Source organism: Lepus europaeus, chromosome 12 (genome assembly GCF_033115175.1).
Source record: "Lepus europaeus isolate LE1 chromosome 12, mLepTim1.pri, whole genome shotgun sequence".
NCBI classification, from domain to species: Eukaryota; Metazoa; Chordata; class Mammalia; order Lagomorpha; family Leporidae; genus Lepus; species Lepus europaeus.
This window is the reverse complement of record NC_084838.1, coordinates 19,334,654-19,358,588: the sequence shown is the minus strand read 5'-3', so window position 1 is coordinate 19,358,588 and position 23,935 is coordinate 19,334,654. Positions and strand designations below refer to the sequence as shown.

Here is a 23,935-nt window from a genome sequence, read left to right as displayed (position 1 = left end):
CAAACTCTAGGAAGTTGAAGAGTGGCTAGTGGGTGACTTGTGGAGTGCTACTCAGAGGAAGTTCAGTAGACAGCAAAGAACTCATAATGGGAAATACCTGTGGTTGTTTGGACCATCAGGGTCTGAGCACGTTGCCCGCCAATCAGCCCATGAAGGTGGGCAGTGTAATTAGAAGAAGCTTTGAGGTTGGTGATGACAGAACTGCGAGATGCCGCAGGCACAGAGTATACCGCCGTCTCCTGGGGGTGGTCAGAATTACTAACTTCTATAAGAAAACTATCAAAGGCAGGCTCCTGAGCTTTCCATGAGATGAACACACTGCCCCAGGTCACATTTGAGACAGTGAGGTGGCTAAGGAGAGGTTCAGCTACTAAAGTGAGAAGAAAAATATGAAAGCATGTCACTTTAAACCATTATAGGTTCAAAATCAAAACACATAAGACTAAATCCATAAAGTTTTAGACTTCACTCCTGGTAAAAGTATTTGCTCTTTGTTGAAAGCCAATTTGAGCTAAATATATATGGTGGACTAATTATCTCCCCCATGTTTGTTCCCACTTTGATGTGGCTGAGAAGGGCACTGTATCATGCTAGAACTACACCTGCCTTTTCTGTGGGTCACTCAAATAACAATTGGTTGTTGCATGTAGAATGGCAGATATTTCTTCAAATGTGGGTGATCTAAACAATAGGTCATTTTGATGTTACAACCTTTTTCTTGCATTCTCTAGAATATGCCCCCCCCCCTTTGAACTATAAGGGAAAATTCTCCTGTGTTGGGTCCAAATGTCATTCCCCTCACCGAGTTTGTGATCCTTAATTTACTTGCCAAGAGAAGGCAATGCCTAAAATATGCTAAGAATGCTATTTCTGTTGAATGAAGCTCTTCTTTCTAAACTCTTCTTTCTAAACTGTCTTTTGCTACATGACCCAGAGCTTCTAGCATGGTATAGATGCCAAAGACACCACAGATTAAAGTATGAGCACTTCCCTCTTTCAAACACCAAGATCCTTGTTTGAACCTGACAGTTATAACTTTATTTCTGTTGTGTTGGTATCACTCACTGTCCTGGGGCAAGATATTTGGTCTGGTCTTTTCTCTTAGAGACAGTGTTAGAAACAACATAGCTACCTGCTCTACTCATCTGATGAGTAATCTTTGCTCTTTCTCTTCACTTTTCACAATTGGAATCAGCATAATTTCATTAAACCATTGAGATGTTTGGGTATACAAAAGTCAAAGCCACTAGGAAGACAAAGACACTAGGAAAACACACAATGTGACTTTTAAGACTTCGTGCAGACATCTTTCCAAGGCCAGGGCAACTCTGAAAATCGTGGCTTTTTAGTTCCTGCAGGAAAGAATTCTTTTCTCCAAATCGTATAATGCAATCAGAACCAAAAGCACATTTTATGATGCAAATGTCCTAGTCAGTGATAAATCGAGAACATGGCATTATGCAAATCCACCACTGGGGCTGCTGTTGGAAGAGAGTCATGTTAAATATCGCTGCAACCTAGCACCATGGAAGAGGTGGTGTGTCCTGTGGCTTGGACTTCCACGGAAGGGGAGGAGTGGCTTCACCCTGCAAAGAAGACTGTGGAGAGAGGATGTTGGGAATGAGACAATACACATGTACCTGTGGTAGCTGTGGCACTGATGGTTTTGGTCCGGATGCCGGGAGCAAGGCCAGAGAGGTAGATAATAAAATCAGTGCTAGGGGTTAACCCTGAGATGTGGGCAGATCGCTCAGCACCAGAGATATTGTATTCCAGTGTCTCCAGCAACCTATTGGAATCAATAATTTCAATGGTAAAGGTCTCGAAGATCCCATCAGTAGCTGTCCAGGAAAGATTGAAGCTCTCAGGAGTTATGTCAGAAACATTTAAGTTTCCAATTTCAGGTTCTTTGGCTGAAAAAGGAGGGATAAGAGAGAAGAAACAAATGAGTTAATTATTTGGTTGTGTTTTCCGACTAAGGTTGTTAATAGAACCATTGCCAGGGAGGAAGATCTGATAGTTAAGCATGAGTGTGTAAATGAAGCAATGTTATCAATCAGTGCCAATGAGAGAGAAAAGGAGTTTTGTTAAAGGAAAAAAATTTTTAAAAAGGAAGGCATGGCAATTAAGAGTTCCCTACTCTATAGTTGCCACACATGAGCATATCCTGGCCAAAATATCTCAAGGGAGAAGACCCAGTAAATGATCTCAGCAGAAATCTCTGTACTCTAGCTGCACATGTCTCTGGGTGTGCAACATCAGGGTTCTGGTCATGGGTCAGAAGACAGAAGCTCTGGCAACTTCCAGTCTCTTGAACTGCATGCAGGAGACGAGGATTATTTGTATGCCTCCTGCAGAATCCTTTGCTTTGAGGGTGCGCCCATCTATTTAAATGAAGGCTAAATCATTTCAACATCAATTTCCTACTAAGGTGATACCTCGAGGCTTCTGGTTTTGTGACTTAAAGGGAATTGCAAATTTCTAAGTGTAATTCTTGGTACTTTTTCATATTTTAGACAAGGGCTAGCCAGGCATTCCCATTTTCTGCTAAAACAGCTTATGCCCACTTTATTCCTTCTATGTGGGCCAAGAAGGTCTGGCACTACATTGCCAACCAAGAGAGCTAAGCCAAGACAAGGCTGTTTAGGGAACCATTTTTGGCCAAGAAATAACCTTTAGTCTTAGAGATGATCCTGCCAGTGCTTTCTTAAGTAACAGGAATAAGATGTGCAGAAGGCAGGCAAGAAAACTTACACTGTCTCTTTAGCAAGGAAGAAAGCCCCTGATCTCTGAGACCATCCCAATAGATTTGTTGATAAAGAACTCAGATGGGATTATGGGCCTTGCTCCCCATAGGCCATCATCAGAGGCCATAATGTTGCTATTGATAAAACACACATGCACATGCATACGCACATACACACACAAATACTGCCCACACCCAAACCACAAGATCTGTAAAAAAGATCAGAAGTGGTGGGTCATTTCCCTGCCTTCTGGAATGGGGTGGTTTATGGATGTCAGATGAAAAATGATTGGGCATGTTCAGAGACGCCTCAGCTGTAATTTCTAGGCATTTCATGGTTGCCATCCGTGGAGGGGTTGCTTGTATTTTATGGTGATCTCAGTGAGAGTAACTGAAATGACTGATGCTAAAATGCAGAGCCATGCTTTACCCAGAGTCAGCTAGCACATGCAGATTTGCCATGAATGTCTAGTTGCAATAATTACATAAAAGAGGGACAGTCCTATGTAAAACAAAGCAGCACGGCCTCTCCTGAGCTTCAGACCAGCTGAGGCACATCCTGAAGAGGGACAGTAGAAAACAGTGTGAGGGGAAGGCTGCTCACTTACACAGGCTCCCGGGGAAGCACTGAATGCCTTGGAATAGGAGTAGAGTGATGAGTAAACCATATCATCCCTTCCTGGGGCTGGGGCTAGGGCTAGGAGTCTGCCACCCAAAGGCTAATGCTGCAAGGAACAACTCTTGACTAAAGGAGCAAAAAGGATACCAGTTCTTGACATTCATAGCCTGGGGCATTTCTTGCTCTGAATGCTGCTGTGTGTATTTCTGCTAACGAATGGCCTTCTGTTTGGTACAGTCGCCAATCATAATTGTATGACTTTTTTCTTTTTGGTTTAGCTGTTTGCTAATCTGATGTTCTAACAATGACTCAGTAACTGAAGGAATTGCCTGGAGGAGGGTAATTCAGTTCTCTTGTTATACCCAGTACATTTTAGAAAAACATTTCTTAAATGCAGGAACCACGGCGCCTATACCCTGGAGGGATTTAGAGATAGTAAGGCACCATTTCCAACTAGCAAAGGTCCCTCTAAAGTAAATAATCTGTGCCCCAGTGCACTCATGGGAAAGGAGGGCTTCTGGTTGTATTCCAGCACTAGAGAAGTGAATTAAAACCATCAGGCTGACTCCTGAAACAAAAAGCCATCATTCATCATTGTAGGACTGGCCAGATAAAGTGTGGGAGAGAGAGGCTGGGGCCTGAAGGTCAGAAAAGGCAACATCTGCATCATTCATCATTGAGATGGCAAAGACATCTTGATAAAGGCACAGCCCACAGGGCAGTCTCTGAACATGCAAGGGCAGCAGCTGAAGGGTGCATAGAAATGATTCAGTTATGGAGGGGAGCAGACTCCTTGCGCGATCTAGTGGCGGGAAAGCAGGGAACTCTGGGGGAGAAAGCATTGACATGGAGAAGAAGGTACCTGTGAAGGCCTCAGCAGAGAGCACTGGTGTTCTATAGCCCTGGATGACCCCATAGATGGACACTCTGTAAGGGGTGACAGCTTTGAGGCCAGGAATATCCACAGCCCGGAGGCTGCCGGGCACCGTGAGGTTCTGAGCAGCCTCCACCTTGTTGGCCTCCTGCACCTGAATGACAAAGTGCTCGTAGGCCTGGTCAGCTGTGGTCCAGTTGAGTGAGAGGCTGTCCCAGGCAACCTCAGTCACAGTTAATGCTCCCAGCTCGGGGAGCTTCTCTGAGGAAGGACAAAGAGGTAGGTGTCAGTTCTGTAAAGCCCAGACGAGGAAACCAAACGTCCCACAGCCCAACTCTAGGAAGGAAAGAAAAGGGAACAGAGAATTTTGGTAATTCCTGGTCTCTGGGCATTTGCAATTTGGGCATAGCACTCTGGCTACAGCTTTCTTCTGGAGTTGGAAATGGTCAGAAAGAGGATATGTGCATCGTTGATCTGGAAGATGCCAAAGGAGTCTGCACCAGTACACAACCCCTGAACATGCATCGCTTGCCTGGCCACTAAAGGACACAGGGAAAAGGTGGACTTGGGGTCAAGGTATGGAGTTAGGGGTAGCTTAGAAGTGCAGACTGGAGGCAGATGGGCCTTGGTTAGAATTCCAACTCTGACACCAACTGGGCCATGCCACTCAGTTTCTTTTCTCAGCCTCTTCACCTGTAAATGGAACTGACACTGCCATTTCATTGGCTTGCGTGATGTTATGTGATGTTGAAGTGATGATATTTATCAACCTCTTAATACCATACTTAAGACAGAGTGAGAGTCCAGTAAGAGTCAGCTTAAGCAACATAATGTGGTCTTGGTGTTTGTCCTTGGAACTTCTCAGTCTTTTGGGAGATAATGACCTGCTTCATTTCATTATTTGAAATTAGATCATCTCATTGCTGGCCATGTGCTATCCTCCGGTGTTCATAAAGTGTACACTGTCTCAGGTTTGGACAAGTGAGATGTTTTCTCTCTGGACTTTTCTCAGCTTTCAGGGATCAGAAGTGATGTGTGTTCTTGGCTTTGTTCTCCTCATCCACCCTTCTTCAAGCACTTGGTTTCTGATTGAAGAATGGCTGCCTCACAAGCAGTGTGCTTACTTTTAATTAAGAATTGTTAATGTTTTGATCAGTCAATGGTGCAGAGAAAGGCCCACTATGAATTTTTATTCTCCTACAGTGCAGGAAGGAAACTTAATGTAGTAATTAGTGTTGGTTTAGAAAGTTTGGATTCAGGTCATAGAAAAATCTGGTGCTTTGTGGGATGCTTCTCTGGGTTACATGGAATCTGTCAGCCTCTCTATTGAGGGCCACAATGGCCATGGATTAGAAATAAGATATATCTACAGGTATTTCCATTAGAACAAGGTAGGAGTTGGATGCTTGTCCTCAGGAATCCTAGGGTTCAGTGCACTGTCAGAGCCTTAGGGTAACCTCTTTCTTTTAGAGGGGCTGACCTGAATGGACTATCTTCCACATACAGTGGGTGCTTTTCTGGAAGAATTACTTTGAGGACACAGAGAGAATTTCGTGTGCCTCCCCAATTCACCAACAAAGCTGCTTGCTTATGTATCACATAGTGGGATTCCTTGCAAGACTGCATTTGCAAAAAGAGTTTTTCTGCTAAGAACAAAATTCTGCAGACCACAGCTGTAGATGATCTGTATCCTGTACCCAGTCTGCCGGTCTCAAAAACCCTTTTTGCTCTCACTTGGTCTGAAACTATTCCAGGAAACTGAGGATAATGGCATCCTATGGGACCTTAAGATTATCATACTATCACTTTTCATATTTTTGGAATTGTGTGTCATCTCTAGCAATGACTACATTTATTTGGCGTATATGAGCAAGGAGCAAAATCTATTTGAATTATGTGATTTGGATGGCATTATCAGAACACAGGATATGGAGAGAGGGTTAATGGGTTTAGGGTCTACCATAGAAACCCTATTACTAAAAATCTGGTCCATTTGCTCACAGCCCCATTTGAAGCTATTTTTAGAAATTTCATGCACAGTGGATAGTTTTCTATGACAGATGGAGCAGCATATATTCAGGGGGGAAAATTAAGATGAATTGTGTTTTCTCTCCAAGTTGAATGAAAAACATTGAACTCAGATGGGCTGTCCTTTCTTGGAAATGCCCCTGCCTTGAGTGTCTGAATGAGACTTGGATAGTTTCAGCAGAAGATGAATAGATTATTTCTAAAGGTTGTTCTGTAGAGATCCAAAGATTGAATATTAGTGATTCTGAGGTTGGTAATGACAATGTTTCTCTAGAAAGTTCTGATCTTAGCCTTGTGCCACAGCCTTACTGCTTCATTTGTTTTCGCATGCTTCTATTATGCAATTAGCTATTGTTGTTCGATACTACATGACGGGCACTGTGCTGAGTGCTTTCATTCAGTAGTTCATTTACTGCTCAGGATAGTGCTCTGAAGTATGGTTATTCTCTCTGATTTGAGTGTGAGAAAAGAAGGCTTAGAGATAGCAAGTGGTATACCCAAGAATATTCAGCTGACAAAGTGGAATTCCAGCCCAGACCTTCCTTCATGCTGCCTGTCAACCATGGAGAGGGAGGACCATGAAGCTGGGGAATTATCTATTGCAATGACTCACATCAGATCTCTGGTCTGGAAAGAGGGTCAGGTACCTGTGATGACTTCCACAGCTAGGGGTCGAGTGCTGCGGCCCCTGACCTCGCCATGCAGGGTGATTTTGTAAGGCGTTCCAGCCCTGAGGCCTGGGATTTCCACAAAGCGCAGGCTGCCAGGAACTGTGAGATTGCGAGCTTCTTCCACCTGGTCAGCCTCCTGGACCTGAATGACAAACTGGTCATAGGTCCCATCTGGTGTGGTCCAGTCCAGTCTGAGAGCATCCCAGCTAACCTTGGTCACTGTCAGGTTTCCCAGCTCTGGACTCTCCTCTGCATAAGGACACAGAGTTGCTGAGTTACTAAAAAAGGCAACTGCACAGGGGGATTCAGGTGAGATGGCACTTTGGCTCGGGTTGGGATGAGTTGTCCGCTAAGTGTTGATTACAGGTGCATGCTTTACAGCTGAGTTGACATACTCTCCTTGTTGGCACTAAAGCCAGAGTTTTTGACTCAGCCCTTGGGAATGAAAGTTGGTTTTAGGAATCGTTTGCAATTTCCATTCTTTATATACAAATAGGGCTCTGGGGAGTCCTCCAGTGTCCTCAAAATGAGCTCAGAGCTATTATTTCTTCACATAAAAGTTGTGCTTTCCAATTTCTTAGATATTATGACTGAAACTTGCTTTACAAGAGAAGTTAACTTCTCACTTTTGCAAAGGAAGAGTAGCTGGAATTTTCCATGGAACTGGGTACACTAGGCTGTGACTGGGATGTGGCCAAATAAGGGATATGACATTTGGGAAGACACAGTGATGAGTCACCAGGATTTCCCCAACATGGTAGGTGCTGAACCCAGTTTAGAGCAGGCAAACACTTTGATTCCTCCTGAGCAGAGGCAAAGGGGGTGATGCAGGTGTGCACAATGAGCCAGAATACCTGTTAAGACTTCAATAGAGAGAGGGGTTGTGATGAAGTCCCGAGTGACCCCTTGGATAGTGATGCTATAGAGAGTGGCTGCTTTGAGCCCAGGCAGATCCGTGGACCTCAGTTCTCCTGGGACCGTGACATTCTGGGCTGCGTCTGTTGTGCCAGCCTCCTGCACCTGAATGAAAAAGTGCTCATAGGGCCCCTCGGGAGCAGTCCAGTTGAGCTTGAGGGCATCCCAGCCCACCTCAGCCACCGTGACCCCTCCCAAGTTGGGAGTTTCTCCTGGAGAAGGATAAAGAACTAGTTTAATGATCAAATCACACACCAAGATCCTGGGCATCTTTAAACACAACAAGAGGATTTAGATCACGTAGAAATGTGACTCTTTTTAGATAAGCATGCATCTTGCAACTTTCCAAATTTTAGAAATAAAGCAAAGAGGGAGAATGTGGGAAAATACCAGTTTTTGTATCTTATTAAAGAATTTCCCTAATCTTTACTAAAAAAAAAGGGATTAATTTTGTGGTGTTATTTCCCTTTTTAAATAGAGTGTCTTCAATCCCTTAAAGGCAGAGAGGCTATCCATGGAGCTAACTGTCCCCTCCACTGGGGCTATGTGGAGGCTGTGTGTCCAGGTTGGGCTCTGCATAGCTCCAAAGGGTGTCATTCATGTGGAGTGAAATGACCATGGTGGCCCTGGAGTTGTGTCATCTGTTGGCCTGGCTGTTCTGTTATTAGACTCTGTTACATTAAAATATGAAGCACAAGTCCATTCCAAAGTCAGTTATGCCTGATCATCCTTGGGCAGTTGCCTGTTGAGAGAAGCAAAAGCTAGAGGTAGAAAGGTAAGAGGTACCTGTGGAGACCTCAGCAGAGAGCACTGGTGTTCTATAGCCCTGGATGACCCCATAGATGGACACTCTGTAGGGGGTGGCAGGCTTGAGTCCCGGGATGTCCACAGCCCGGAGGCTGCCGGGCACTGTGAGGTTCTGAGCAGCCTCCACCTTGTTGGCCTCCTGCACCTGAATGACAAAGTGCTCATAGGCCTGGTCAGCTGTGGTCCAGTTGAGTGAGAGGCCATTCCAGCCAACCTCAGTCACGGTGAGGCTTTCCAGTTCAGGGGCTTGTTCTGAATAAGGACAGAGATGGGGTCAGTTACACAACTCTTCAAAATGCTTTCTTTCTGAGAACCAAGAAGTCAGTGCTGAGAACCCACGGTCCATGCTGAAAGACCATCAGCATCCCAGTTCTGTGTTTCCCTTGCTGCATCCCCTGCTCGTGCTGCCCCCATTAAAAACATCAACAGAGAAACAATACACATTTCACCTTCATGCATATTTAGGCTTTTCCTTTGGGAACCGTATTTCCCTATTGGCCAGTATCCTGTAAATTAGAAAACCCTTTACATCCATGCCAATGAGACTCCAGGCTTCAGTTCCAATTTTCATCACAGGGAGCTGGCCTTCAGCTGTTCTGCGTGACTTGGGCTGAGCTGTGTATCTTTCTGTATTTTGTGACTATTGACCCTACTTGTTCTTCATGGGTTCCCTTCCTTTCTGCACTGCCTCTGTCTCCTCTGGATGGTCTGTTTTACAGCTTATAATGAGGGTGAGCTAGTTGTAGGAGTTCAGATCAGTTGACATAGGTCACTTTGGGGGAAGATCAGAGATAAATGAATATAGGGTTGGCAAGACAGAACTGAGAAAGGCAACAAGTCTTAGAAAACTCGTTCCTTTTTGGACACAAAGAATGACTGAGGCCCTGGGAGAAACAAAAATTGTTAAGCTCAATGAAAATTGAAAGCACCATCTTCTTTTGTATCCTGAGGATACAGGATTGAGTAAAATAAAAATTAGCTTGTTTGAATCTGCCTAAGGGGGATATTTTCCCAGAGCTGGGCTTAAGTGGACTTTGCATGACCTAGAAAAAAAATTTTTTTTTCTGGAAATTAATCATGTAAACAAAAGAGTTGATTCTTCCTCTAGCTCATTTCAAAAAGTAAATCATTTTCCTATTTATGTCTTCCATTGCTGCTAATTTCAAAGGAGCCCTATGTGTCCACAAAAATCAACTTCTAACTTGAGAGTCTTAGTTTACAATTTGATGGAGGATCCTTTTTTTTTCAGCAGAAGAAACATCTCTATTGTGGAATCTGTTCAATTCAAAATTTTCCAAATTCTGAAAACAGTTTTTCTAATCATTTCACATTGGCAAAGTTTACACTCTTCCACATCTAGAACAGAGGTTCACAAATAGTAATTTAATGTGTACATCTAGTCTACTGCCCATTCTGATAGTCACCAATCCAGCAGCAGTTTTTACATCTGTAAATGATTGATAAAAATCCAAAGAAGAATAGTACTTCACAAAACAAGTAGGTCCTATGAAATTTAAGTTTGTCATTATAAATAAAGTTTTATTAGAATGTGGCCAACGTGATCACTCACATGTTATTGATGGCTGCTTTAATTGTGACAGAGATTCCCTGGCCTGGCAAAATCTAAAGTATCAACCATCTGACACTGTACAGAAGATGCTAATCTGTAAACTCATATAATTTCAAATCACGTCCTGGAGCTCACATTCAAGGTTTTAGCAGTTCTTAACCTCCTAAACCTAGTCCCCATGAGAGACAGAGGACCCCGAGTTCAAGGTGTTATATGTAGAGAAGGAGAAAGGAAGGATGGTCAGCTCTTCTTCAACCTAATGACCCTTGTGTGGCCAGAAACAGTGCCTCCAGCTACAATGATTATCCTTGGCCGTGAGATTTAAGCACAGCTAAACTCAGGAGCAGTCCTTGTGCATAAAGAGATGCAGGGCAAAACCAAAGCTCAGCAAACAGTGAAACTGATCCTATGGCTCTTAAGTGTCCCTTTCTGTCCCACTTCCCTCTTTTCTTTTCCCCCTGACATCCCAAACCACTTGTCAGGGACTCAGCTACATTGACCATGCATCCCTTTGTGTGAATAAAGTCACTCTCTTTCCTCTCCAAGTATCTGTATGTTAAATCTTTTCTTCAATTATGAAAGAAATTTCAGATGCCAGGTTGCAAGAGACAGGCAAGTCATCACCTGGGAGAGGTAGGGAGGACCAGGATTCCCTGTGAAGCTGTTATAGGAAAGACATTTGGTGAGAGAAGAGGGGATACATGTTGGAAAAATATTTCTTGATGGTGAACACCATCTCATCTCTTGGAATCAGCTTTTCAATGTCACTAATAATCTTCATAGTGTCTCTCACCTCCGCTTCATCTATTCAGTCATTTTCAGGTAAATGTCATGTTGCTCGGTCAATAGTTATAATCATGATAATGATACTTCTAGCAAAAATTCTGGCTATTCCTCCATTGTTTTTGGTAGGCAAAATCAAGAAACAGCATTGGGTTATTATTTAGGGAGGCAGCACTATAGCCATGTCTGTAGTGGATGCTACAAATACCAAGAAATAAGTAAAATGCACAATGTTCATGAATAAAATTGGTAGACAAAGGAAAGGGAGAGGGTTAAGGATTAAAAAAGGAGGGGGAATACTATGAATAAAACATAAAGCAGACAATATTTGAGATGGGGACCATAAATGCTGACTCTACATTTCCTAAGCAAATGACAGCTGTGGGCTCAGTCCCAGGAAGCCAAGTGTTCCCACTGTATAGCATCACACTGAATTTCTTTGGCATTTCTTTATGAAAAGGCTGTTGTCTCTCTCTTACAGCTGTGCACAGGAATCTACCCTCTGAAAAATGTCAACGGGCCTGGGAAATCAGAATTTTGAAATTCCATTTCTGTATCCATAGTAGGTTGAACAGCTGGCCTGGAGGAATTTCTGGCAGTACCAAGACCTTTAGATGCTCACCATCCTGTGGATGTTCTGACTCGAGGATAAACCCACTTTTCATGTTTACTTATGGGAGAGAGCCTCTCCCGCAGCTGGGGGATGGGCATATTCAAGCCTGAAGACCCCACAGAGTAGAGAAAAGAACTTCCGTCTCATCTTGCAGGCATAAGATATAGGGAATGAAAAGTCTTGCCCTTAAAATATTTCAGTGAGTCTTCCTGTCAAGAGTGACACCCAAGCCCCTTAGCATCATATCCACAGCTATTTCAAGGCTGTCCCAACAGTCTCTAGTGTTACCCCATAGCAGGGTTAGTAGGGCTGCACAGCTTACATCTCATCGATATAAACTTCCTGATGCCTTTGACATCTTCAAATACTGGTTCTCCTGCTGGAAATGTTCCTCCACTACTTTCTCAACTCCATTTCCTTTTTCAGAACTCAGCCAAGAATTATCTTTTCTAAAGTATCCTCTCAGCTACTCTTCATTCCCTTTGCTCAGGCCTGGGCTGGGCATCTGTCTCTATGTTCCTAGAATCCCCTGCCTCCATGCTCCTGGAAACCTCTGCCACTGTGTTCCTGGAACACTCTGCCTCCATTAATCTTAACATCTAGTCTACCCGAAGGACTGTGAGCAGGTGCACATGAGTCAACATAACAGTGCTGACTGTGGATTCATTTCTGCTCAAATACCATTGCTGTCCAGTGCATGCAGATTTTTAACGCATGCTTGCTAGTTAAAGTAAATACTGTTACTTGCCAAACCTGAAATAAGTAAACTTTTCCACCTATACGTCTTGAATATTTGGTGCAGATATTGAAATGCATACTGTTTGTATAGGAAGAGACTTTTTTTTCCTGATTGTCTCTTCCAAGTAGCAACTGAGGAGACATGACAGCAGGTTCAGTGAGCAGATGAATGGGCTAGAAGGGGCACTGGAGGTCAGGATTGAGCTGCCATCATGGGAAAACTTGGTTAACCTCTTACTGACTAAGAGAAAAGGAAAACATAAGAAGGGCATAGGGGAAGCTCAAGGACCACGTGCAAGCTTTTTGGGGCGACTTTGGAAAAAAGCAATAGACCTGGAACGGAAACATTTCATGGGAAATAACCAAAGAATTATTACCAATATCCTTGCCATCTTTAAAAGAAATCTAATGAAAAGTAAATGAATTGTTAGGCTGAAAGAAAGGAAATAACACTTTAGAAGATTCTGTGAAACACACAACAGGAACAGGAAAACAAAAATAAATACAAATCCTGATGCTTTAACTTCTCCTAGGAAGAAAATCACTATTGCCCAGCAAGGGAAATTTGCTGAATGAGTTGACAAGAAGAAAATTTCATATTCAGAAAAGACAATCAGTTGTTTCAAAGTGGCATTTAGAGGCTTCGTGGGTAGACAAAGCAGCATGTTTTCCCATCTGGCTTTCTCATGGGTGGATAACGTGGCTGGCAGGATCCACAAATCTCAGGATCACCAGAGGGTTTGGAGGAAGCTCAGGTGCACTCACCTGTGGATGCCTTCACACGTGCAGGCTTGCTCTTGTGTCTGCCCTTCTCTGCTGTGAGGAGGATGCTGTATTCTTGTCCTGGTTCCAGCCCTGTCAGGATGTAGGAGGTGCTATCTCTCGGGAGCAGCACCTCTGCTGGCTGGCCCATGGGGGAGCTGTAGTTGAGGCGGTATCGGTCAAACTTGGCCAAAGGTGTCCTCCAGAGCAGGGTCAGACTGCTGTCAGCAGTGCCAGAGACCCGAAGGTCCTTGGGTGCATCCAAGTCTGTGGGTGAAACAGAGATGAGCGCTCTTCAGACTATGAGACAGGGCTGCTTCTGGGGCTGCCAGTCAACTCACTTGGCCAGACTCCTACATCTGCCACATACGGGCTATGTGGCTGCAAGACATTCACCTCTGAGTCTCAGTCTCCACCTTTGTAAAATAGGCCCATTTACAGTTCCTTACAGCCATGTGCATGAGGACGTTTCGGTCAATGATGGAGTTCAAGAAGGACAGTGGTCCCATAAGAATATAATGGAGTTGAACAACTCCTGTTGCTTAGTGACCCTGTAGCTGTTGCCACGTCAGAGCACAATGCATTCTTTCTGTATTTGTGGTGAAGATGTTGGTGTAAACAAACTGTACAGCCAGCTGTATGAACACATAGCTCATGTGATTATGTTCAGTGTGTAATAATTGACGGTGACAATCCACCATGCTACTGGTTTATGTATTTATTATGTTATACTTTTAACCATTATTTGAGAGGGTACTCTAATTACCGTAAACAGAATGCTGTTTACATAATGCTGGTAGCAGCTTTACACATCTCAACCTTGTCCCAAGGGGCCACGTTGAGGGATTGGCCTTTATAATGTAGTTTGTTTAAGGACATTTTCTGACATTTCTACAACCGTGGAATCACCTCAGTGTGCCTTTCAAGGGACACACTCCTGTCCTTAAGTGATGCATGACTGTAACTCATCCAACTTTTGGAAGATTAAAAATTATGCATACATTGATAGATCTGTACCACAAAATACCACTCAGCTAAAAGCATTCCATATAAATAGATTATTGATGCAAGAAACAGTTTAGAAAATTGCCAAGAGAATTACGCCGAAGGAAAAAAAGCCAGTTGCAACAGGTTACACACTGTATTGTCATGGGCTGGACATTGTCCCCGCAACATGTCTTAAGTTGAAACCTAACCCCCATGTGGTGGTATTCGGAAGGCCTCACAAATGGGGTTGGTGCCCTGAGAAAAGTGGTCCTAGAGAGGGCACAGTGAAGACACAGCAATCTCTGAACCAGGGAGGGGCCTCACTAGACATGGCATCTGCTGGGGCCTTGACCTTGCACTTTCCAGCCTTCAGAACTGCAAAAAATTAATTTCTTCTGCTTGGAAGCCATAAGCCTGGGGTGTTTTTGCTATGGTATCCTGAATGGGCCACTCCATGTAAGATTTCATTAGTATGGCATTCTTGAAATGGTAAAATTACAGAGATGAAGAACTGATCAGTGTATGTCAAGTGTTAGGCAGAGGGGAAAAAAGGGAGGTGGCTGTGGCTTTTTAAATGTAGCACGGGGGATCTTTCTACCAGAGGTACAAGCATTCTGTATGTTGACTGTAGTGGTAAAATCATAAATCCACATGTATGATAACATTGCATGGAACTAAACATACATGCATACATACACACACACACACACACAAGTGCATGCAGCATTGGTGAAACCTGAACAAAGTACATAGATTGTATCAGTGTCAACTTCCCAGTTGTAATATTGTTATACATTTATGAAAGATGCTACCCCTTGGGAAAACTGGGTGAAGGACAGAGGAATCTATGATTTCTCATACTTGCACTTGAAACTAAGATGATCCCAAATCAAAGGGTGAATAAAACAAAGCATAGGCAAGTGAGTCCCAGCATTGGCACCTGCACAATGTGGAAGCCTGATGCAGCATCATCTGTGTCCTCTTCCCCCACCAGCCTCCTCTTCCCCTCTTCCCCCACAGTACCCGGGAAGGTCTGATGGAGGCTGATGGAGAGGGTTTTTTTTTTTTTTTTTTCAGTGCAAATTTTCCAGGACAGAAAGAAAACTTGAGCAAACAATCAATTGCTTCAAATCATGTAGCCCTTCTCTATCCCCACCCAGAGACAGCAGTCTCTGGCTGCAATGGTTCTACCCCATAAAATCTGCTTGATAAAAGTTCAGTGTTTTCAGCAGAAATCTCCCTACTCCCTGATATGTTTTGGCTAGACAGTTGTTCATTGAAACATGGAATTGGTTATCAGCTTTACAAAGCATCTGGATTTCTTATAAAATCTGGTTTCAATTTTTCTTCAAAAATCCAGTTCTTGGGACTAGTGATGTGGTATCTGTGATGCTGGCATGCAGTATGGGCACCAGTTTGAGTCCTGGCTGCTCTACTTTCAGTCTAGTTCCCTGCGAATGCACCTGCGAAAGTAGAGGCGGGTGGCCCAGGTCCCTGGGCCCCTGCACCTATGTGGGAGACCTGGCTGAGGCTCCTGGCTCCTGGCTTTGACCTGGATTGGTCCTAGCCTTTGGGGCGTTTGGGGAGTGAGCCAGCGGATGGAGAATCTCTTTCTCTGTATCTCCCTCTCCCTCTCTCTGTAACTCTTTCAAGTAAATAAAACAAATATTTAAAAAAAAATTGTTCCCCTTTGTGTATATATATAGAGAGAAGTGTTGGCTTCATTTAGGTGGGCTGAGCTGATGTTGGTTTTGAATATGAACACCTGGGATAGATTTACAGACCCTTTCACCTCCCGGGGCTTCTACTTTTTCCTTCTAACCAGACGTCTGCCCCATCAGCCCTGTCCTGTCTGCCTAGAGCCAGCTCAGTGGTAGTAAGCATCCAAGGTGTGCCTCACCTGTGGCTGCATTGATGGTTGCTGGGTCACTCTCCTTGTCTTCCTTCACAGCAGAGACTCCAATCCCATATTCTGTTCCTGGCTTCAGACCTAGGAGAGAATGTGTAGGTTGGTATTTAGCCTGAAACTGAAAAGGCTTTGAGAGTCTCATAAAATTGGCCTTGAACTTGTCCCTGGTGGCTATGATTTCACAATGTCTGGAAGTTTTACAAACTAACCTGCTGCAGCTCAAAGGGGAGGAATTTCTGCGAACTGGACTCATTTCTCCCTCTAGAGGGTTGCAGTAGGGACTTGTGGGAGCAGGTGCCCATGCTTTGAGGACCTGTGAGGCTAGCTGCATGCAGGGTGCGGAGCTCACCTTTGAGAGTGGTTCTGGTTGTGCCTTGTTGGCTCTTTGAGACATCAGCTTCAGCATGGTCACCTCCAGAGATGGGAGCATACTTAATTCGGTAACTGTCGATGGCTGCCTTGACATTCCGCCATTCCAGCGTGATGCTGTTATCTGTCTGGGAGACACGTCGGAGATTCCTGGGAGCATCCAGGCCTGTTTGAGAAAGGAGGGAACATATGAAAGGTGCCACTGGACAGAAATGACATAATCACTCCTCCAATCTTTCTTCAGTCTCCATAGCTAATGCACATATTTATTTAAAAAAAAAAAAAAACCAAAAACATCATTTATTTGAAAGGCAGAGTGATAGAGGGAGAGACAGAGAAAGAGATCTTTCACATCTGCTGGTTCACTCCCCAAATAACAGCCAGGGTAGGGCCAGGGTGAAGCCAGGAACTCCATCCAGGTCTCCTGCATAGGTAGCAGGGGCCCAAGTACTTGGGCCATTGTCTTCTCCCTTCCCAGGCACATTAGCAGGAAGCTGGATGGGAGGCAGAGAAGCCAGCACTCTGATGTGGGATGTGGGCTTAACCTGCTGCACCACAATGCTGGCCCCTCATGCACAAATTTAAACAAATACTAATCATTTGGGTGACACTTGTGCCATTTGTGTTTTTCTCAGACTTTGTGCTTAAAGAATAATGTGAAACTTACAAATAAGCTCCTGAGTGTGAGAACTGATCTTTTGTGCCTTCTCACTGCTACTTCTGATAACTCACACAGTGCTTATTGAGTGCTGAAAAAATATTTATTCAATGAAGGATTAATACCTTGCTACTTTAAACATAAAGAAGATGGTTTCCTCATCACTAATATTTTCCATAGTATTTATTTTATTTTATAAATATTTATTTGAATTTTACTTTAACCAGAACTTTAGTCTGAGAGCATCAGACTAGCATCTTCTATGAAGTATTCAAAAAGTTCATAAAAAATGCATATTATTAGAACTATGCATAGATTTCTAAATTTTTATATCAAAATAAACTTACTTCTTTTTAAAGATTTTTTTTTTTGTATTTATTTGAAAGATAGAGTTACAGAGAGAGGTCTTCCCATCTGCTGATTTACTCCCCCAAATGGCAGCAATGGCTGGAGGTGAACCGTTCTGAAGCCAGGAGCTTCTTCTGCAGGGACCCAAGGACTTGGGCCATCCTCTTCTGCTTTCCCAGACACATTAGCAGGGAGCTGGATCGGAAGGAGAGCAGCCAGGATTTGAACTGTTGCCCATATGGGATGCCAACACTGCAGGCTACAGGCTTTAATCTGCTGCCTCACAGCATCGTTCCCGATAAACTTAATTTTTAAAAAATTACTTAGGGACCAGTGATGTGGTGCGGTGTCTTAAGCCACTGCTTGCAACACCTATATCCCGTGTCAGAGCACTGGCTGTTCCGCTTCCGATCCAGTATCCAGTTCTCTGCTGACATCACAGAGAAAGCAGCAGAGGAAGGTTCAAGTACTTGGGTCCCTGTCACCCAGGTGGGAGATCCATTTGGTTTCCTGGCTTCTGGCCTCAGCCTGGCCCAGTCCCCCTGCATCACTCTGCTTTTCAAATAAATAAATAAATCTTAAACATGATTGACTTATATATTTATTTATTTTAGAAGGAAAGAGGGAGAAATGAGGAGAAACAAAGAAAGGAAAGAGATAGGTGGCCAAGAGAACTCCCATTCACTGGTTCACTCCACATATGCCTGCAATGACTGACTAGGAGCTAGGAACTCAATTCAGGTCTCCCATATGGGTGGAAAGAACCCAACTACTTGAGCCATCACCTGTTGCTTCCTATGGTATGCACTGATAAGGAGCTAGAACTGGGAGTCAAATGGGACATGAACTCAGGCACTTGGATATGGGATGTGGGTATTTTCAATACTATGCCAGATATTTCCACTAATTTTTTTTCCCACGAATCATGTCCATGTGTGTACAAAAAAAAAAAAAAGTACTTTGAAATGTTATTTGGGGTATTTTTTCTTTGAAAAATGAAGGATTGCTACAGTATTTTAAAATAAAATTTAAATGAGTAGAAATTCCTTCCTTCACTTTTTTAACTGTCAAATGAGCCTGGACGATACCCAACATGGGAGAAAATGGAGATGTTTCCTCTTGTTAACAGGGGAAAGCCTGTTACCTGTTGTGAAGGTCTCTTTGGCCGGGTTGCTGGACATGTCGCCCCTGCGGGAGATGAGGGACACTTCATACTCGGTGTCAGGCTTCAGGTTCCCAATGGAGTACTGGTTCTCGTCGTGTGTGAGATCAATGGTGGTGCGGTCACCGGGTACATCTTTGATGCCGTAGGAGAGTTCAATGCCGTCAATCTCGGCCAGGGGCTTGAACCAGGTGACCAGAGCCGTGGTGTCTGTGACATCTTTCACCTCGATCTGACTGGGGGCATCCAAGCCTGTGCCGGGCAGAGGAGAGAGCTGTTTCAGAGATGAAGACCAGAGCCATGACTAAGCAGAGAGAGGACCTTGCTGTCCTCCAGAACAGGGCTGTGCACTTAGATAGCGAGTGCCAGCTTGATCTTATTTTACCTCTCTGTGCTTCAGTTTCCTGTTTGGTAAGTCGTACATGGTGACAATGATAGCTGCCTTTGGAATTTTGCCCTTTTCAAACACCAATGCAGACAAGACTTGTAAAGCATCTAGCACAGAGCCTAGCACATGCCAGTGACATGATGCATGGTCCTTCCTTTGTCGATGTTGTTATTGTTATACTGTTTTCACAAGGTGAGGACACACAGTGGGGGTTACTTTATTTGGTAGGAAATTGACTTGATGGATAACTTTTCTATGGGAATGACAGAGTAGAAAAGTAAGACAGTAGATGGTCTTGATAGTGCAAGGAAAGTTATTGTTGATGAGAATTCATTGCTATCTCAAGCCTTGCCTATCTTTGTACCTCCTCTTGGCTTTCCCGTTGTCTTTCATTCACCTCATGCCGTGTCTATGCTGTGCCAGGACAGCCTGCTCCTCAGAGCTTGGGAGCAGTCCGTGCTGTTTGTCACCTCTTGGTTTTTGTAAGTGCTCGTCCTTTGTTTCTTCTCCCTGATGCTAACTTTTCCCCCACTTAAAATCTTTTATGTGCCCTTCAATATCCCTCATGCATGACACCCCCTAACAAAAAGCCTCCTTTAACCTTGCTGTAATCAGATGAACATACACTTGCTTCCTATGACTGCAATAGTCAGTCCTTAAAGAACATTTTATTGTCTCACTTTTCTCATTGATCTGTAATGGATTTATTTACAGTGTGAATCAATTTAGATGAGGTCATTCATTCATTCCAACAGTGGGTCTTGGGCCTTCTGTAATCTCCAGTGTCAAGGCAAGAACATGTTCTACCTTGAGTAAACATTTCTTTCTTCTACTTTTTTAAATACTTAAGTTCATGTTTTTGGCATTGGTTGGGTAGACAGTATCAAATGAAATAAACTTGGCTTTATGCAGAGAGTGAGAATGAGAAATAGTTCATTGTTGACTATGAGGCAGCTGCAGAGTTTATTTTTGAAGTCATGTTAGTATATCAGTTTCAGCTCACAAGATAATAAACCCATAAAATGCACAGTGAAAATTGCTTCAAATTGGTAATGAACCTGAACATCCTACATAAATGCCAACAAGCACCCAAAGTATTCCTACTGCCTTCCTTAGCACACCTTTAATTAAAGAAGTTAAGATTCAGTCAAGGACATTGAAATCCCAATAGACTTTGGACTCTTCAATAGTGAACACTAACATTGTTCTGTGCTCATGTATCATGTGCTAGGTCATTCATGTCTTTATTCTTAAAAAGAGGATGCTATAAACCCATTTTTCATATGTTGGACTTAAAGCTGAAAGAAATGGACTTTTCCAAGGTGATGATGAATGGTGAAGATGGGATTCAGTTAATCCAAACTTAACTCAGTTTTTACCATATGACAATGCTTCTTTAAAAAAAAGTCCTCATAAGCCAATGGTAGTTTTAATTCAGCTTTGACTCAGGTGTCAGACAGAATGGGTGACATGTGTTTTGCAACAAAGCTTAAGGTCCTTTAAGCCTGGAAAAAGCTCAGACATGCTAGCAAAATGTCCTCATTGGTGTTGGTGTTTATGATTATAGAACTTCAAATGGTGGAGTATTTGTCCTGCAGCAAGAAGAAAACAGCCAATCCTTAAATTTAAATTAGAAAGAAAAAGGGGATAAAAGAAATGTCCTCTGCGTTTTCCATGTGGTTACTCCACAGAGACTGTGCATTTGCTTGATCATTTCTGTGCATTGCCTTTCTGGTGATCTAATGATTTTTCCTGTTGCTACCTGCCTGCTACCTACCACAGAGAATTGTTGTCAGGATGATGGAAAACACTTGCTTAAGAATGAGACGATTCTATGAGTTGGCTCTGAGCTAGACAAAATGTGCAAATGTTTAAATGCAAGATGTTCTTTCTTGTCCTTAGTCAACAGATTTAACTTTTCCAACAACCCCCTGCCAAGAAGAGACTATTCCTTAAAGATTTGGCACACGTGCTATTTTGAAAAAATAGAGGTTTTCCTGAATGGCAATACAAAAATTATTTTCTTTCTTTTTAAAAATTTGCTTTCTGGGAGAACAATCCAAAATTCAGAATTTTTGACCACCAGATGGTCTTAGTAGTGCTAAATCCTACTCTACCTCAATAATTTCTGACATCATTAGTATTGAGTAAAACTTTTTAAATATTCAGTGTATATGTAAGGAGAAGGGGGAAGAAGCAGGTAATAGAGTGAGGGAGAGGGAGAAGGAATGAAAAAAAGAAAGAGGGGCAGAGACAACAGCAAAGACAGAGACTTTCCAATTCTTCTGGTTTAATTCTTAAATGCCAGCAATAGCCAGAGCTGGACCAGGCCAAAGCTGGAAGCCTGGAATTCAACCCATGTCTCCTGCATGGATGACAGGGACTCAGCTACTTGAATAACAACCTGCTGCCTCCCAGGGTGCATTAGCAGGAATAGGGGATCAGAGTAGAGTTAGGACTCAAAGCCAGGCTTTCCAATATGAGATGCAGGCATCATAAGCAGCACCTTACCCATTGTGCCAATCATCTGCCCCTTATGTAAATTTTTATTTAGATTCTGTTGAAGAGATGGAATCAACATTCTGCATAAATCAGAGACTAGTCAGTGCTAGTGGTAATGCAGTTAAAATTAGAAACCATCCCTGGCTTAAACTTGTGGCTCTGTTAGTATTAACTAAGTGGTGTTAAAGCAATTTCATTTCTTGAAATCTTAAGTTTCTACTCTTGGAAAATACAATAACATTAATTTTTGTCCTATGTCTGACATGGTGCTGGATGCTGATACTAGATGATGTAGTAGACAGTTAGTAATGACCTCAGTTACTTATCTTCATGAACCCATGCCCCTTGTGATTTTGAAGCTCTTCTCATAAAGAGATGGCTCTATTTCCCCACACTTTACATCTGTGATGGCCTTAAGATTTGCTTTGACAGAAGTGATGAAGTGTCAGTTTTCATCCTGTCCTGCACAATAGCCATGTGAACAGGCCCAGGCTAGCATCCTGGGGGATGAGGCACCACGTGGAGCTGGAAAGACCATGCTAAGGCCATCCTAAGCCAATCAGCCCCCATCCTACTCAGACACATGAGTGAGCCCAGGTCAAGAACAGATACATTGCTCAACTGAGCCAACTGCACATCACCAAGCTGCAGAATTGTTTTAAGCCACTGCATCAACAAAAGCTAATTGAAACAGATGCTATGAGAGGCTATGCAGTTGACCAGAGATGTTGCGGGGTACAGTTGACTTCATCGCTGCATTAGCAGCACTAGAGGTGATACTCACGGGTGGTGGTCACCCTCTTCAGGCCAGGGCCTCGGGTATTGTTTTTCACGATGTGCAGAGATATCTCGTAGTCTTGCCCTGGAGCTAGGCCAGTTTGACGGTAAGAGGTCTCTGGCCTCCTAAGGCTTTTGGTGATCTCTCCCTCATCTTCTTTATTCTGAAAGACACAGGCATCATGGTGAGACTTAGAGGAGGTGTCAGCTCCTTCAATCGCATGATTCCTTCATTCAACATTTATCTGTTCCTCTTTTATTCTTCTTTTCAGTTTTTTCATTACGCACTTACTATGCAGATCAAGATGTCAGCTGCTAAGGATTCAGACATGGTAAAGATGCTTCTCAAGTATACTTCTCCCTCTCCTAAACCTCTGTTTGATGTGCAAATGTAATAACAGAATGTGAGGGTTCAGGGAATTCTGAAGCCCAGGCTTAGGGGCTCCTTTGGTAGCATCAGAGAGGTAGGGCAACTGTTTGGTAGCAGAGCCAAAGGAAGTTGGTAGCAGAGCCCAGGCTTAAATTCAGAAACCAGTTTCCATGCCTAAGTTGTGCTTTTGTGCCTGGAGAGGAGGGTTGCTCAAAATCTACTCACAGTGCAGTGATGAAAAACTCTGCCAAGACATTCAGGGTTCAAATCCCTTCTCTGCCACTTGTTAGCTGTGTGATTTAGGGTGAGAAATGCCTGGAGGCATTTTGAGAGGCAGATCCCTTTTCTTCTCCTCTTTGCCTCGGACTCAAGATTTGCAAGACTAGAAGGAGTAATTGGAACCTAGAAATGACTTAAGTTACATTTATCTTAGCTCTCAGCTCCCCATGCTCAGTGACATAAAGTCAAGAGAAAAACAACACCCCTCAAAATATATATGCAAACACTCAAGATGCTAAGGAAATCAAGTGAATGTAGACGTCTGCAGCATCTTTGTTTCAGATCACTGAGGTTCAATACACTAGCTTCTTAGTGCTACATACCATATTGCGAAAGATGATTTCCCATGTTTCAAAAGCAATATCCAGAGGGTCCCATTCTACGTCCACAGATGTCTCCTTGATGGACTTGAATCTTAGGCCTTCAGGGGCAGGCAAGTCTACAAGGAATATCATAAACATAATATAAGAATGGGGCAAGTGTGTGGTGGGGGCCACCCAGCCATGATGCCAGGCTGGATGCCAGGCTGGGTGCCTGCCAGAGCCCCGGGGCTGAATCCCAGAGCTGGAGTCTATTTGAAGGTTCTTCTGGTTTTTTTTTTGTTTGTTTGTTTTGTTTTTTGTTGTTGCTCTTTGTTTTTTACTGTGAGGCAGTATAAAGTTAACATTAGGACCAATTATATGATTAAATAATGGCAGTTTTATAAGAATGAGCCTAATGCAAACATAGGCTTTGAAGCAGACTAGGCTAGAATGTGAATTCCATGATGACAAGCACTGCAACCTTGGGAAGCAGCACAGAATGGCCTGGGCCTTGCTTTCTTCCCCTGGGCGTAGTAAATACGCCTGCTTGTTGGGAATGCATGGACATCCAAGTGACACATTTTAGTAGACTGCAGAGCCTCTTCCCTGGCATGAGCAAGTGGCAGCAGATGCTGCTCTCACTAAGCCACAAAGGGCCCTTTTTCTAGCCACAACTTGCTTTTCCAGGCTGTGGATAATTACACTGATACTAGGCTCTTAAGGGAACAACTGGAAATAGAATGTTTCTACATTAAAAA

At 43.4% G+C, this 23,935-nt stretch overlaps 1 protein-coding gene across 3 annotated transcripts in view; it reads right to left on the bottom strand.

Moving 5' to 3' along the window:
• The window catches only part of TNC (tenascin C), a 94,569-nt gene that overhangs the window by 34,744 nt on the left and 35,890 nt on the right, over positions 1 to 23,935 (bottom strand). For 2 of the 3 annotated variants that reach the window (XM_062207693.1, XM_062207695.1), the window contains exons 5-15: positions 23,199 to 23,314; positions 22,234 to 22,390; positions 18,542 to 18,811; positions 16,372 to 16,557; positions 16,014 to 16,103; positions 13,130 to 13,393; positions 8,640 to 8,912; positions 7,793 to 8,065; positions 6,915 to 7,187; positions 4,228 to 4,500; positions 1,641 to 1,913 (exon numbers count right to left, since the gene is read on the bottom strand). In XM_062207693.1, the coding sequence (XP_062063677.1) occupies positions 1,641 to 1,913; positions 4,228 to 4,500; positions 6,915 to 7,187; positions 7,793 to 8,065; positions 8,640 to 8,912; positions 13,130 to 13,393; positions 16,014 to 16,103; positions 16,372 to 16,557; positions 18,542 to 18,811; positions 22,234 to 22,390; positions 23,199 to 23,314 (2,448 nt within the window). The remainder of the gene's footprint in view (positions 1 to 1,640; positions 1,914 to 4,227; positions 4,501 to 6,914; positions 7,188 to 7,792; positions 8,066 to 8,639; positions 8,913 to 13,129; positions 13,394 to 16,013; positions 16,104 to 16,371; positions 16,558 to 18,541; positions 18,812 to 22,233; positions 22,391 to 23,198; positions 23,315 to 23,935) is intronic. The other variant, XM_062207696.1, reaches the window with a different exon arrangement.